The sequence below is a fragment of the Rhineura floridana genome, chromosome 4 (assembly GCF_030035675.1).
Source record: "Rhineura floridana isolate rRhiFlo1 chromosome 4, rRhiFlo1.hap2, whole genome shotgun sequence".
In the NCBI taxonomy this organism is placed as follows: domain Eukaryota; kingdom Metazoa; phylum Chordata; class Lepidosauria; order Squamata; family Rhineuridae; genus Rhineura; species Rhineura floridana.
In genome coordinates this window covers 161,761,008-161,775,648 of record NC_084483.1, presented here as the reverse complement: position 1 = coordinate 161,775,648, position 14,641 = coordinate 161,761,008, and the positions used below count along the sequence as shown (strand labels likewise).

The window sequence follows — 14,641 nt, the reverse complement described above, 5'->3', positions numbered from 1 at the left end:
ATGTTCGACAGCTCACAGGGATGAAGGCAGATCAGGACCTCTCTGGATGATTTGCAGTAAATCAGCAAAGATTTCTGATTCACAGTTGTTTAACAATAGCAACACCAACAACTTTTTCCATTTAGATAAGGGTGCTAAACTAAAGAAAGCTAACCAGGAATGGATTTTTGTGTTAAAGGACTTGAACTCAGTTCAGCTCAGCTCCTGAAATGAGTTTTGAGGTTTAGAATGTGCTCTGCGATACCCCATTCTAATTGTATACCTTTTGCTGATGGTTCTAGTTGGTAGACTTTGGAGTTCTAGTAAAAAAACAAAGTAAATCTGACAAGCCTTCAGTCTGCCCACTCCTTCAGGGAAATATAATATTTTTATTACTATTTAGTATTTTGAATTTATGGTAGTAATGTTCAGATGGTGGTATGAATATGACTAACAAGCATTTAGTACTTCAAACACACTGCATAAAATACATTCTACAGTACACCTATGAGCCACTATGCCTATACAGATAATCACCAGGAAGCAGTTACTATAATCAAATTTCTACTGTGGAAGGCCACTCCACATGGAAGAAGTGACAAATGTCAACCGAAGAATGTCTTCTGATCTGGAAGGCAGAGATTCTGAATGCTATTGGCTTGGTGCAAAAAATGCAAGAAAACAATTTTTTAAATCAAGTGTACATTACAGCCAATGCATATTTTTATTTGATTTACAGAAACAAAAATTCTGGAGAAAGTGTGGTGCAGCAACAAAATGACCAGGGAGCCTGCATGCTTGTTCATTCGTGTTAAGTCATGATTTGGCTTGGTGTGATGTGCAAACCAGGCCAATGTTTCATATAGAGACATTGAGTACCTAGCAGGGATAAGCAAGTTGGGCTCCTTGCTCCCCACTGGGAGATCCACTTAAGGAACCTTGGGCTGTTAGTTCATGACCCAGCCCAGGTTGTAGGCTGGCTTTCCTGTCAAACACCCAGGTTGCAGAACAGTACATGGTATTGGTTAACATTTTAACCAATGAAGTGTAGGCCTGAGATTTCCCATCAATAGAAAATTCCCATCACTGGTCCCTCCAGCATGTGGGCTGGGTGGTGGTAGTATCAGTTAGCAGCACAGCTCATTTATGGCTGATCTGTATCCTATTCCACACCAAACTCCGTAACCAAAAAAAGGTTGTGGCCATTTTGAAGCACCTTCAGTCTTTGTGCAGTGTTTGCTTTCACGCTCCTGCCCTGCAGGCACAAGCATCTCTTGTAAAAGTGGAGAGAAGTCTCACATAGCATAACATTTAATGATAAAATACCACTAATATAATAAAAAGTATACTAAACACAACTTATTATCAATGCCAAGCTTGCGTTTTCAATTGTACACATTTAAATTACATAATTGACACAAACATTTCTACACTGAGGTTGGTAAGGAGACAACTGAATTAAGGTACCTGTGAGATCTGTTCCTTCAGGAAAGAAGAGAAGCTGCAATGGTTCATGAATGTCACAGAAGTAATCCAGCATATTTTCAAAATGATTTTTGTCTTCTTCCCATCTTCTCTGAATAAAAATGAAGGCAGCAACCTGCATGGCCCAGCCTACAACAATTTTGAAGAGTCTCTTAAATGCTATGCTGGAAGTTTCTTGGTTGTTCTTACCTATCACTTAGGTTCCCAAATTATCAAAGAGATTTTTTTGTGTGAAAACACAACACTTTTCCTAGGAAAGGCTACTTTGCACTGAATATGGTTATACTGAAAAAAAAGTATGGGTTAACACTGTGATATGCCAGACCATATTAGTAACCACTCTGAAGTCAGTGGAAAAAAGCAGGAATTATGTTATTCTTTGTAATATTAAATCAAATGTGCAAAATAACACTAAGAATTTGTGTCACGTCTCACATTAAAAACATGAGCTAGAACTTAAAACACTTAGAGAACCTATTAAGACTATACAGATGAAGCTTTGATATAATTTCTTTTCAGATTTTTGAACAGAACTACATTTTTGCAGCATTAGATCAATATCAATATCAGTGAAACTCAAGCATCTTGTCTTCTCATTTCAACTGCCTATCGCTGTAAAGTGATAGTCCTTGAAAGGCAACCACGATCTTGCATATCTTTTTGCAGAATCTGACCTGTCCTGCATATATTCATGTATTTCACATGTGAACTCCATGACCTAGCTAACAGTTACCAAATTCAATATGGGGCTGCACTATTAACAGTTGTATCAAAGGAAAAAAATGTTGGGAAGTATCATTTCACTAACCAAACAGCTGTGGAAAAAGCCACAATTGAAAAAAAATCCTTCTGTATGGTCACTAAAGCAGGGGTAGCAAATGTGGGATGCTTCAGATGCTGTGGGCTACAGTTCCTATCACCCCTGACCATTGGCATCCTGGCTAGGAGAGAAAGGAATTGTAGTTCACATCTAGAGGGCGCCATGTTGGCTGCCCCCATACTAAAGGATTCTTAAGCTTGAAGCAACTCTATAAGGTGAACATTAGTATCACTCCATTTATTATGATATGCTGAAGAGACCATGCTCCACATTCCATCATTTATTGTTGTTAAATCTGACTGGGCAGAGAGCTGGGCCATCCCTCTTGTAGCAATTTTGGGGGAAACCTCTTTTACTCCAGGACACCATTTCATAGCGTCATGATATAGCTCCCACCAGCAGTTTTTCTTTTTTTTAATGAAAATGCGTTTGCTGATTATACAGGTGGGGTGGGGGTATTTATTGTTTTACATGATGGATTTTAGAAGCCTGTTTGTCATCTTGAGCATCATAGGGTTCAAAAGGCATTTAAGCAGTTTTACAAACAAGCATAAATAAATGAAAAACTGTATGCAGCAGATGGCATCAGTGGCCTTTAGATCATATTTTTGTGGCTGAAAGTAAACTAGGTTAATTTCAACATTATGATCTAACAAGGACATTCTGATAAAGACATTTTCTCTTCAAGGAAAGAGAACTGAGTTCTGTGCAACAGTTAATGATATCTTTCCCTCAACTATCTGAGCTTTATCATATATTATGCTAACATATAAACATTAATGTTTAGAAGAAACAGTCATCTATCGAAAGTACAGGAAATATTAAAGTCTTACGTTACTGTTTCTCTAGTACCCGATCAGTGCAAAAAGCTTTCCTTGGTACTGCAATAATCATCCCATTAGCAAGTGCACCATTATGACTGAGGATTCATTCAAATTCTAACAGCTTAATTCTACATATATTTACATAGAAGTAAGCCACTGAGGTCTATGGGACTTACTCCCCTCTGTCTATGGCACAGGGTATCAGTCTAAGGCTGCAATCCAATACATACTTACCTGGGAGTAAGTTCCATTGAACCCAATAGAGCTTACTTCTGAGTAGACATGTACTGCAGCCTAACCCACTTTCTTCAAAAAGTAACATTCTGACTGAAAAGGAAGGAAGGTCAAACATTTCCTATAGGTTAAAAAAAAATCTTCATGTTTGTTCCTCAATGATGATTTTGGAGAGGAAACAGATGCTCAACTTAATGCTTGAAGGATGCAACATCAGGTCAACCCATTCACTCTCAGTCCATAAAGCAATTCTTGTATTATAAAACCTATGGCAAGAAAAAGTATGCTTTGTTCATTTATCAGAGCAGAAGCCAAATATGAGATTTTGGCCTGCCAACATTAAGGCACCCACATTTGACAAGTCTTTGACCATGTACTGTATAACGGGTGGGGAGCCTCAGTTCCAGGGGCCGAAAGTAGCCCTCCAGACCTCTTTTCGGGCCCTTGGGATTTCCCTAAGTCATGCCCTCTGCCCAAGGCAACCCCCTATTCCAACTCTGCTTCAAACCCTCCTTGAGGTTTTGCCTGGCTAGGATGTGTCCTTGAATTCTAATAATATTTCTTACTTCCCTGGGTAAATGGTGGAAGGATGTTTGTGTAGAAACCTTTAGATTTTTTTGTATATGGTTGGAATGTAGTTTGCTTTACAAAAAATAAGAGTCAAATCCATTGCTCTGCCCATTTTGCTTCTAGACTCACCCACCACTGGCATATGGCCCAGAAAGTTCTTTAAAGGAAATGCAACCTTCAGGCTGAAAAAGGTTCCCCAACCCTTTGAAGACTGCCTGATTCTCTATGTTCCATCTCGATTACTGAGATCTTCTGATGGAGCACTTTGGGTGGTTTCCCACGCCCCGGAGGTTTGTTTGGCCTCCACCAGGGATCGAGCCTTTAATGTGGCAGGCCCTGCCTTATAGAACTCCTTACCAATAAAGGTTTGAGAGGAACCATTCCTCCTTTCTTTTACGTTTTTCTTGAAAACTGATCTTTTAGATAGGACTTCTAGCATCATTTTTTTCTAACAAATGCAGTACTTCTGATGCTTTTATTATTGTTTTTAATTATATTTGTTTTTAATTTTTTATACTTTTGTATGTTGTAAGTAACTTTGACCTACTTGATGTGCAGACTTTAAATAAATATTAATCCCTGATGTATAATATTCTATTCCTTGCAACCTTCTCTGTCTTCTACACATTTGCTTTTTACAAGTTTTTCTATAAGGTATATAACCTCCAATATTTTTACAGACTGGACCACTGTTCACATCCTGTACTTTGCTACAACCACTTGTGATTCTAGACTAAAATCTTTAACATCTTGGGAAAAGTTTGGTTGTATATTCTACAGTTGCATTCACTAACCCCAGGTTGTTGTCTTTAGGCTGTTTTTAAATTGCTTTTTTAAAAATGTGTTTTTAAATTTGTATATTTGTTTTTAATGTTTTTAATTCTTGTAAACCGCCCAGAGAGCTTCAGCTATGGGGCGGTATACAGATGCAATAAATAAATAAATAAACAATGGCCAGGATCCAAACAGCAATTCAGGCTCACAAAAGACAGGATTCTACAACTTTTGTAACCATCCAAAACGTAAGAACATAAGAAGAGCCTGCTGGATCAGGCCAGTGGCCCATCTAGTCCAGCATCCTGTTCTCACAGTGGCCAACCAGGTGCCTGGGGGAAGCCCGCAAGCAGGACCCGAGTGCAAGAACACTCTCCCCTCCTGAGGCTTCCGGCAACTGGTTTTCAGAAGCATGCTGCCTCTGACTAGGGTGGCACAGCACAGCCATCATGGCTAGTAGCCATTGATAGCCCTGTCCTCCATGAATTTGTCTAATCTTTTTTTAAAGCCATCCAAGCTGGTGGCCATTACTGCATCTTGTGGGAGCAAATTCCATAGTTTAACTATGCGCTGAGTAAAGAAGTACTTCCTTTTGTCTGTCCTGAATCTTCCAACATTCAGCTTCTTTGAATGTCCACGAGTTCTAGTATTATGAGAGACGAAGAAAAACTTTTCTCTATCCAGATTTGAAGGTCACCGCAATACTTCCAACATCCATTTCAGTGGAACCCTCTGTCATGCTGCAGGAGTTTGTACTCATGGCCATATGGCCTAGCAGCATCCTGATGGCCTCAGAAACAGAGCCACAGACAAGACTAGCCAAGAGAAAGTGAAAAGTCAGGAAGATGTGTGAAGGAGTGGCCTGTGCAAGCTAGTTCCCATAACCCTAAGCCATGATTCAGCCATGGATCTGAACCAGGGCAGATTCTCTTTGTATATATATTTTATTCACCCAGATGTTTGGACCTTAATTTGGAATGTAAAGTATGTTTGTGGCCTTGTGGGGTAAGTTTAGCCAGATCTGTCCTTTTGTACGTATTACTGGTGAACATGTTAGATTGATTTTTACTCTTGCTTTTATACTTATTTTTAATGTTTGCTTTGAGTCACTTTTGTGAAAAAGTAAGAAGTATTATTATTGTTAATAAGGATGCTGATGTACAGTATGTATAAGCCAGTTAATCCACTACTACATCAGTTCTTTTCCCTCTAAAGTGAAATCTTTCTCACAGCTTCAGGGCTGGAAGGGCTGTGACGCTTAATGTTTGCAGAATAGGGACAGATTATTTCTTCCCCCACCTCAACTTTGTATAAACAAAATATTTATGAGATGTAAAGCTTGGGCTTGCTTACTTAAGTCATCTAACACATTTGGTTACCAGCACAAATATGTGGATCATATTTGTTTTTAGTGATTTTGGTATGTTGGTCTGAATTGGGTTCACCTATGGGAGACTGGATGAACTCTTTTTAAACAAAGCTTTGGTCCTGGTCTTTTGATCCCTTCAAATTATTATTCTAGACATTTATTTTTCACAAAATGTCCCAGTAAAAATACAGTCCTTTTGAGAATAGATTTATTTTTAAAAAATCAGAATAGGATTATAAACCACTACAGTTAACCAAGCTGATTTGGTCAAAAGTCATTTTAGTCTCTCCTCAGCACAAGTTTAGAGCAGGGTTAATATTCAACCTTTTTTAAAAAAAAAGGCATGCATCTTTCTGATGTAAACAATTTTGCAAGTGGTAACACTACAGAGAACACTTTATAGCATGTGCTCCTAAAGCTAAAATAAATAAGTCTGACAGCTCTTGATGAAATTGCTGGAAGATATCACATGTCACTGTTGCTCAGATTCTCACTTAAAGAATCCATCGTCTATAGTTCACAAAGCAAACTACAAGCTATTTATAAAGCACTTAGATAATTGAAGGCCTATACTTAACAACAATCTCTGAGCCTACTCAAATACTATATTTCACAAAGAAGGCAAAGGCCTCCCTCTAGAAGCCATGTACTTGACCCTTTCCAAAATCTAATTATTTTATGCATAACTTGGAAAAAGTCTAACCATACCATTTTTTGATAACTGCTGATGTCATATCAAGGTATTTCCACATAGTATTTGTGTGGAACACCAAAAATCCAACTCAATATGAAACAATAACCTGCAAAATTACAATGGAAATGGCTATCAGGGAATAGCAAACTATAATCTTCCACCATGAATAACTCCTGAACCTCCTGGATCTCTGAGCAGCTTTTGATACTGTCAACCACAGTACCCTCCTGGAGCAACTCTGTGGTTGGGTGCTGGAGGTACAGTATTAGAATGATTCTGCTCCAACCTGCAGGGTCACTTCCAGACAGTGGCATTGGGTTACTTCTACTCAGCCCTCTGGCAATTGTGCTGTGAGGTCTAACGGATTCCATCTTGTTACCAATATCATTTAACATCTATAAGGTGTTGGGTGCGGCTATCAAGGGATTTGGAGTTTAGCATCATCAACATATCAGTGCCACCAAGCTCTGTTTCTCCTTATCATTTGAACTAGATGAAACTGTTTTGGTGGTGGGCTAGTGTCTAGAGGCAGTTATGGGCTGGATGAGGTCCAGTAAACTGAAGCTGAATCCTGACAAGAGGGAGGCACCATTGGTAGAAGATTCCTGCATCCAGGAACTGAGTGAACAGCCTGTTATAGCCGGAGTTGCATCAACCCTGAAAGAGCAAGTTCATAGTCCGGGAGTATTAGTAGATCTGGTGCTGTCACTTGAGGCTCAAGTAGCCTCAGTTGTGAGAAGTGCCTATTTCCAGATCTGGCAACTGTATCAGCTGTGGCCGTTCCTGCACTGGCCAGATTGGTGCATGCTCTCGTAACCTTACATTAAGATTATTTTAATGCACTCACTGTTGGGCTTCCCCAGAAGACAGTCCACAAACTGCAGCCTATGCAGAATGCAGCTGTTTGTGCAAACGTAACTGCTAATACTCAATGTCACTTAACCCCTATTTTGCAGAGCCTTTGGGATTTGTCAGAGCGCCTCTCCCTGGGATTTGAGGTCAGCAGAGAAGGCCCTTCTTTTGTCCTGCCATTGGTTGTTGTACACTGGGCAGTGATACAGGATTGGGTATCCCAACTGTGGAACACTCTCCCCTGGAGAAACAGAATGCCCTAACTCTGATATGACTCCAGCACAAGGTTAAAACATTTCTGTTCTTCCAAGCTTCTAGTGATTGAATGCAGGCTATTTGTGTTTTAGGAGGTATGGTTCTATTGCTGTTATTTGTGATGGTTTTATAGTTTATTGATATTTTTGTTGTTCTGTATAATATGTTGTTTTAGGGTATTTTGTAAACTATTCTGTGATTCCTTTGTAATGAAGAACAGTCTAAAAGTTTCTTTAATAAACAATATTCATAATTTTTCACTTTCTTAAGATAACTTGATATACAACAAATCTCTGAGTCTGCTGGGCTCGTTTATACCTGCAGCAAGTATTCCTGCAGTATCTTGTACAAAGCAAGTAGGACAGACCTGGACAGTTCCACGTCACCTGGTTCTAAAATTCCAAGAGAGAAAGAGGCAGGCAAAGACCAGCTCAGAGCCTGCTCAAGCTGGATATTCCCTGATGCCTATTCCACACAATGACTTCACTGATTCTACTGTGGTTTGTTTAAAAGCAAGAGGGGTGCACACAGGCCCAACACTCATTCTTGGTTTTAAAGCTGATAGTCCATTAAATCTGAATTAGCACTCTGTTATTTCCTTTCTATCACTTACATTCCATCAAATAATACAGCTACAAACAGCAGAATCTTCAGTACTGAGCAGGGGGGAAAACTTTATTGGAAAGTTTTTAACCAAGAATAAAATAAGGTAACACTATCAATGGCTACTATATGCTACCTCATGCTACAGACATAGCGTGTCTCCAAACACCAGTTGCTAGCAATTAGTAGAAGAGGGCTGTTGTCCTTATGTCCTGCTTGCAAGGCTTCTCAAAAGGCATCAGGCAGGCCACTGTGGGAAATAGAATGCTAATCTAGATAATGTAAACCTACGGTCTGATCCAACAGGGCTCTCCTTATGTAAGAATCTGACTACAATGAAGCAAGACAACCCAAATGAATTTGTGTCTCATCTGAAGACAGTAATATTTTAACACACATTTTGAAAACAAATTATTTTAAACTTAATGAGTTGGAAAGCAGTTTACATGCACAATGGATAAAAGCTTTTATTTATCATTTTGGGATTTTTCTCTCTCTGCATGTCTCCACAGAGCCCTCAGGACAGCTAATAATATGTCATAAAATAAGAAATACAACAATAAAACCCATCATTATGAAAACAGAAGAGCTCAAATAAAATATTCTAGAACAACCATATAAAGCAGCAAATATTATAACAGCATATAAAACTACACAAAAAAAGGAAAAGTTTTTATTATGTCGGTAACCTACCAAATCCTGGAACGCATTTGAGACTAGATTTGAGACATATTTTTTCAAGTCTGAGGTAGCTATATCTCAGCAGGCAGTTCCATAGGAACATCCAGTCCATCCGTGTTCGATGGTTCATGATAATGATACTTCTTTCTCCAGGAATAAATCCATCACCTGTTATAATCACCTTTGCGCCAAACACCATCTCCAGCAAAGCCTAGGAAAAAGAATTTGATTATATCATAACTTTGAAAATGTGCAAACATCTGAGCATAAATAATTTACACTGACAGATATGAAGATATTATCTTGTTCTAAGATGTACCAAGTTCTTTTAATTATTTAGCAGAAGGATATGGGGAAAGCATTCACAATACATAGATAATCAGAAGCTTGCAAAAATGAATGAGGATGACAACAGCAGCCAAAGGCTATATAAGGAGAGTTTGGTAAACCAAGGACCTATTCAAATGAAGCTCCTCATCCCCGTCATGCATAGTGAGACTGGAACCATGTCTGATGGTCATCCTATACACACACACCACCTGAACTGAGCGAGATGCTTTGATTTGAATGTAGAATCTATATTTCTCTATAATCCAAACCTTATCTAAGCAAGCATAACACTTCCTAGTTTCAGCCATTGCATTCTGTATTTAGTGAGGAAAGAAGGGGATGGTGTGTATGATGCTGTGCAGAGGTTTTATGGGAACAACATCTTTTGAACAGCAGCTTAGAAGCTTTGTTAACCAAGTAGGTATTTATAGGATATTCTTCTGTGAGGAGTTGCATATTGCTCAACTATACAGTATCAACAGGACTATTACAGAGCACTATGGGACAAAGAAGGATGGGACTTGCATGATGAAAAGATGCACTACCAAATAACCACATCGCTCAGAAGGACCACTGTGTTGTGGCAAAAGCAGCAGAAACAGACATGTTAATTCAAAGTAGTCATATTCATCTCCCAAAACACTGAACACCTCCTGTAAAAATATCCCCTCTATACATGAGGTGAGATTGGCTAGTGCGTGAAGTGGGATCTTCTCCCTGGTAATAGCCAGCCTTCAGAAGAGTCTTCCTGGGAAGCCTCATAACACACCCTTCTCTTTATGCCTTTCTCTGACACTGATCTTTCTATTCAGGGACTAGTTAGGTTCTGATCTGTTGTTCTCCAGGATCATTAAACTGATCTGCATTTTTACAGTTCACGTTAGTTATATCCCCCCCCCAATATTGTATATCAATTTGAACTGTTTTTAAAGAAAAGGCATCTAAAAATTGCTACATAAAGGAATAGTTCCTACAGTATTTGAACAATGAAGGGTATTCAGCTTCAAGTTCTAGAGCAAATCACTTTCTGCTAACCCTAACTGATCACAGGGCTGTTATGAGAATAAAACAAGGTAACTATGTGTGTATCATCCTGAGCCCCTCAGAGAAAAGTTGGATACAAAGATGATACATATAAACAACCAACTGCAACGACAGAAAAAATTACTGTATGGAAGAACCAATCTAGATCCACAATATAATTGAAACACCAATATTCCTCTCTGAACTACCCAAGGGGAAAGTGAAGCCTTCTAATCTAAAATAAATCTTGACATTAGGAATATAAAACAGCATTAGAATGAGGAAAGACTAAAGACTAAAGAAGTAAGACAGACTATGTCTCATCCAATCAAGTGAGATGTCACTTACCTCTGTGAAGGGCTTTTAGTTCCCTGTGTGAAATGAACTATATAAAGAGCATAAAGCATTAATGGATGACTCAGCTAACTGCAGTACTGCCATGTTATTATTGATCAAGGTTAAGAATAAGCCACTATAAAAGCAGAGCAAAGTATGTGCCACTAATCACATGTTGACCATCTATCAGGGACAAAGACAGTCAGGCTCATTAACATGTTGCTTGTAACTAATAATGCACAGTGGCAGTCGGTGCCTCCTAGAAGTGGGTGTGCTACCACTGTTCCCTCCCCCACAAGTCATCCCAACTCTATCTTCCCTCAACTCCATCCATCCAAACTATTCCCTATTTTCTCTGCCCCAGTTTTGCCCACGGAAGTCTTTCCTATTAATATTAATAGATGGCTGGAACCTCCACGATAAGAGGCAGCATACCTCTGAACAGTAGCTGCTGGAGACAAATAGGGGGTGCTGTTGCCTTCATTCCCTGTCCGTAAGCTTCCTAGAGGCACCAAGAGAGGCAATGTTATGTTGTGGTTGGACTAAGACGGGTAGACCAAGGTCCAAATCCCTATCTGTCATGGCTCCGTCAGAGGACTCCTCAGATGAGGACGACTCGGGAGTAACAGCAGCAGACCCAGGAGCAGCAGGAGACACGGAGGAGCCTCCTGAGAATCCAGCTCCTTCTGCCCCTCAGCTGCAGAGCACCCCAGGGACAGCAGAGGCCCTGCAGCCAGACACAGACAGTGAACAGGATACTCCCCCCTCACCTGCAGAACATAGACAGCAGAAGGTCAGGCAGAAGAGAGGCAGGCCTGTCTCCTTAAGGCCCAAACGCTGAGGGCTCACACCTGCTGTCCATCCTGCTCTTTATAAGGCACACCTTGGCTGCAGCTTGTTGCTGACTGCAACGTCAGGCGTGGCTTGTGTAGACCTAGTTTCCCTGCAGCATCTCTTTGACTGACCTCCTTGGCAATTGATCCCGGACCTCCACTGACCTCGCTTCTGGACTTCTGACTCGGCAAGTACGCTTCGGATAGGCCTGGCAGATTTACAACCCGACTGCTGGCTAAGGACTTTCCTTCCCTGCCAAAGACCCAGGAATTTCCAGCCCCCCCTGACACTGCTGAGGCAGTATAGAGCTGACACTATCAGCCATGAAGCTCACCGGATGAGCTTCTCAGTCACTCTCAACACCATGGGTTGCAATAATAAATTTGGGCAGGGGGGCAAGAGAACCATATACACAACCTTCAGTTCCTTGGAGGAAAGATGGGGTATAAATGTGGTAAGTAAAATAAATAAATGGTGGCTGCCCACAATTAGAAATAGATTGCTGGCTTAAATCTTAAGATAAGTTAACTTAAGTTCACAGAACAAAAGTTTGCCAAAAAAAAACCCCAAAGCTACTCATGCCCTCCAAAAAGTTTCTTTAGAGGGTCAGACGGTCCTCCTGAACAATGTGGGATGGGGTATAGGGGGCTGCTGGAGAGGGGTTAATTGCCTAACATTGTGAGAACCCCGGGCCAATTTTGAATGATTCCCTCTCACCCACTGTTCAGGACAGCCTTTCAACCCTCCCCACCCCGAGAGACTATTTGGAAGTTCAATAGCTGAAGTTGAGAGGTGGGGATGGGAAATTTTCTTTCTGTGGAATTTTCCTTCCCTAAACTTCCTTATGCTACCTTATCTTAGAATCCAACCTTATGCAGACAAAACAACTTCCCCAAAGTCCAAACAGAGTGTGTGTGGCATCTGAGCTTCAAATAATTTTCCTTCTCAAGTTACTATTTCTAGACCCAATGTTTGCTCTGATGCTCCAATATGCCCCTCTCTACACTGGCCTTCACTCTCCCTCTCCAACGATATGCCATTCTCTGAATTGTTCTTCTTGCCCCCAACCTTCTCCTTAATGGGAATGGCACATCATGTAGCAACAGATTTCTGCTTGGAATTTTGGGACTTGTAGTCCCAGGACCCAGTGGAAAAGATGTTCTGCAAAGCCCCCTGAGCACCTGTGACCACCACCTTCCCCATCACAACTTTCTGGGCCTTTGGGAGGGGGGGGGGAGATAGCAGGGATCTGGCAAACATCTAAATTCTACACTGAATGTTTGCTAAACCCTTAAACCTTCAACTGGAATAATTACAAAGGCTTGATAGCTTCTGGATAAAAACACCTGCTGGAAATTGAGAGGTGACATGATTTGGTGACAGACTGAATATGGGAGAGAGATGAGAAAGACAAGCCAAAGAAAAATACAAGCTCTGTGTGTGTTCAATAGGTGATGATGCTGTCAACTACAAAGGTGAGTGAATGAGGAGAGGAGGGGTTTGGAAGGAAAGATGAGATGTTTGGTCTTAGACATAGTGAACTAGAAAGAACAAACAAACAGAAATATCAAAAGTGGAACTGAACATAGGAAGTTGCCTTATAGTGAGTCAGACCGCTGGTCCATCTAGCTCAGTATAATGGCAGCAGTTCTCCAGTTTCAGGCAAGGGTCTCTCCAAGTCCTACCTGAAGATGCCAGAGATTGAACCTGAGACCTTCTGTATGCAAGGCAGATGCTCTACCACTGAGGTATGGCTCTTCCCCACAAGTGAGATGTGAAGTGTGAAGAAAATTTTGGGACATGAGGTAGAGCTGATTGTTATCAACATATACCTGTGTGGTGTAGTGGCTAGAATGTTGGACTAGAACCTGGGAGGGCAAAGTTCAGATCTTCACTCAGTCATAAAGCTCATTTAATCATTAAATGGGGAGGGAAAGAACCATATATTCCACCTTGAGCTCTTTCAACTTGAAGGACAGGTGGAATATAAATGTTGTCATAATCCCCTCATTAAAAAAAATGAGAACCACAACGTATGTTGTCTTTTAAGGTAGATTTATCTGATTTTTTTTTATTTAATTACTATAATATGGCGGTGGGTGTCACAACATTTAGGAAAAACTCTGAACTCTAACTCAAAAGCTCACTAATGACAATGAAAATCATTTTAATAATTCATTACTAATTTTTATCCTAATGATGTTAAGAATAAATGATGGAGTTCTCAATTGGCTTTCTTGCAAATGAAAATTATTTCTGAAGAGAAGCAGTTAAGGAATTGTTTTATACATGACAATGCAGATAGAGAAACACACATGACGGAACATATGTATAAGCTCCACTACTTCTACTATCAGTCAGTAAAAATCATTGTATTCTCAAAGCACAGAGTTGTTCCATTTTGCAGCTGGTGCAAAGATCAGTGGCACCACTGCTCACTAGGGCACGGTATTGCCAACATGTCACCACGCTGCTGAAAGAATGGCACTGGCTGCCCATTAAGCTATCGGGCCAAGTTCAAGGTTCTAGTTTTGGTGTACAAAGCCATATGCAGCTGGGGACCTGGGAACCTGAAAGATCATCTTATCCCTTCTATACCCAGTCAAACACTGTGCTCTGCAGGTGAGAGCTTCCTGCAGATACCATTTTATCAGGAGGTCCGTTCCACACAATCTAGGAAGCGGACCTTTAATGCTGTGGCACTGATACTTTGGAATTCTCTCCCCTTAAATATTAGACAGGCACCATCTCAGTTATCCTTTCAGTGCCTACTGAAGACCTTCTTCCAACAAGCCTTTTAAGTAGAGATCTTATCTTAGTTTGTGTCTGTGCTGGAATTGCTTTTTAAGATGTTTTTAATGTTTTTTTTTTAAAGATGTTTTAAATATTTTTTGCTTTAATATATTTTTAAAGATGTTTTGTTTTAAGATGTTTTAAAATCTTTTGTTTTTAAGATGTTTTAATGTGCTTTTAATGTT

At 40.1% G+C, this 14,641-nt stretch overlaps 1 protein-coding gene across 7 annotated transcripts in view; it reads right to left on the bottom strand.

Moving 5' to 3' along the window:
• Positions 1-14,641, bottom strand: part of LCLAT1 (lysocardiolipin acyltransferase 1) — a 154,674-nt gene that overhangs the window by 70,966 nt on the left and 69,067 nt on the right. For all 7 annotated transcript variants that reach the window (XM_061624992.1, XM_061624991.1, XM_061624989.1 and 4 more), the window contains 2 exons: positions 9,153-9,351; positions 1,447-1,593 (listed from right to left, as the gene is read on the bottom strand). In XM_061624992.1, coding sequence (XP_061480976.1) covers positions 1,447-1,593; positions 9,153-9,351 — 346 coding nt within the window. The remainder of the gene's footprint in view (positions 1-1,446; positions 1,594-9,152; positions 9,352-14,641) is intronic.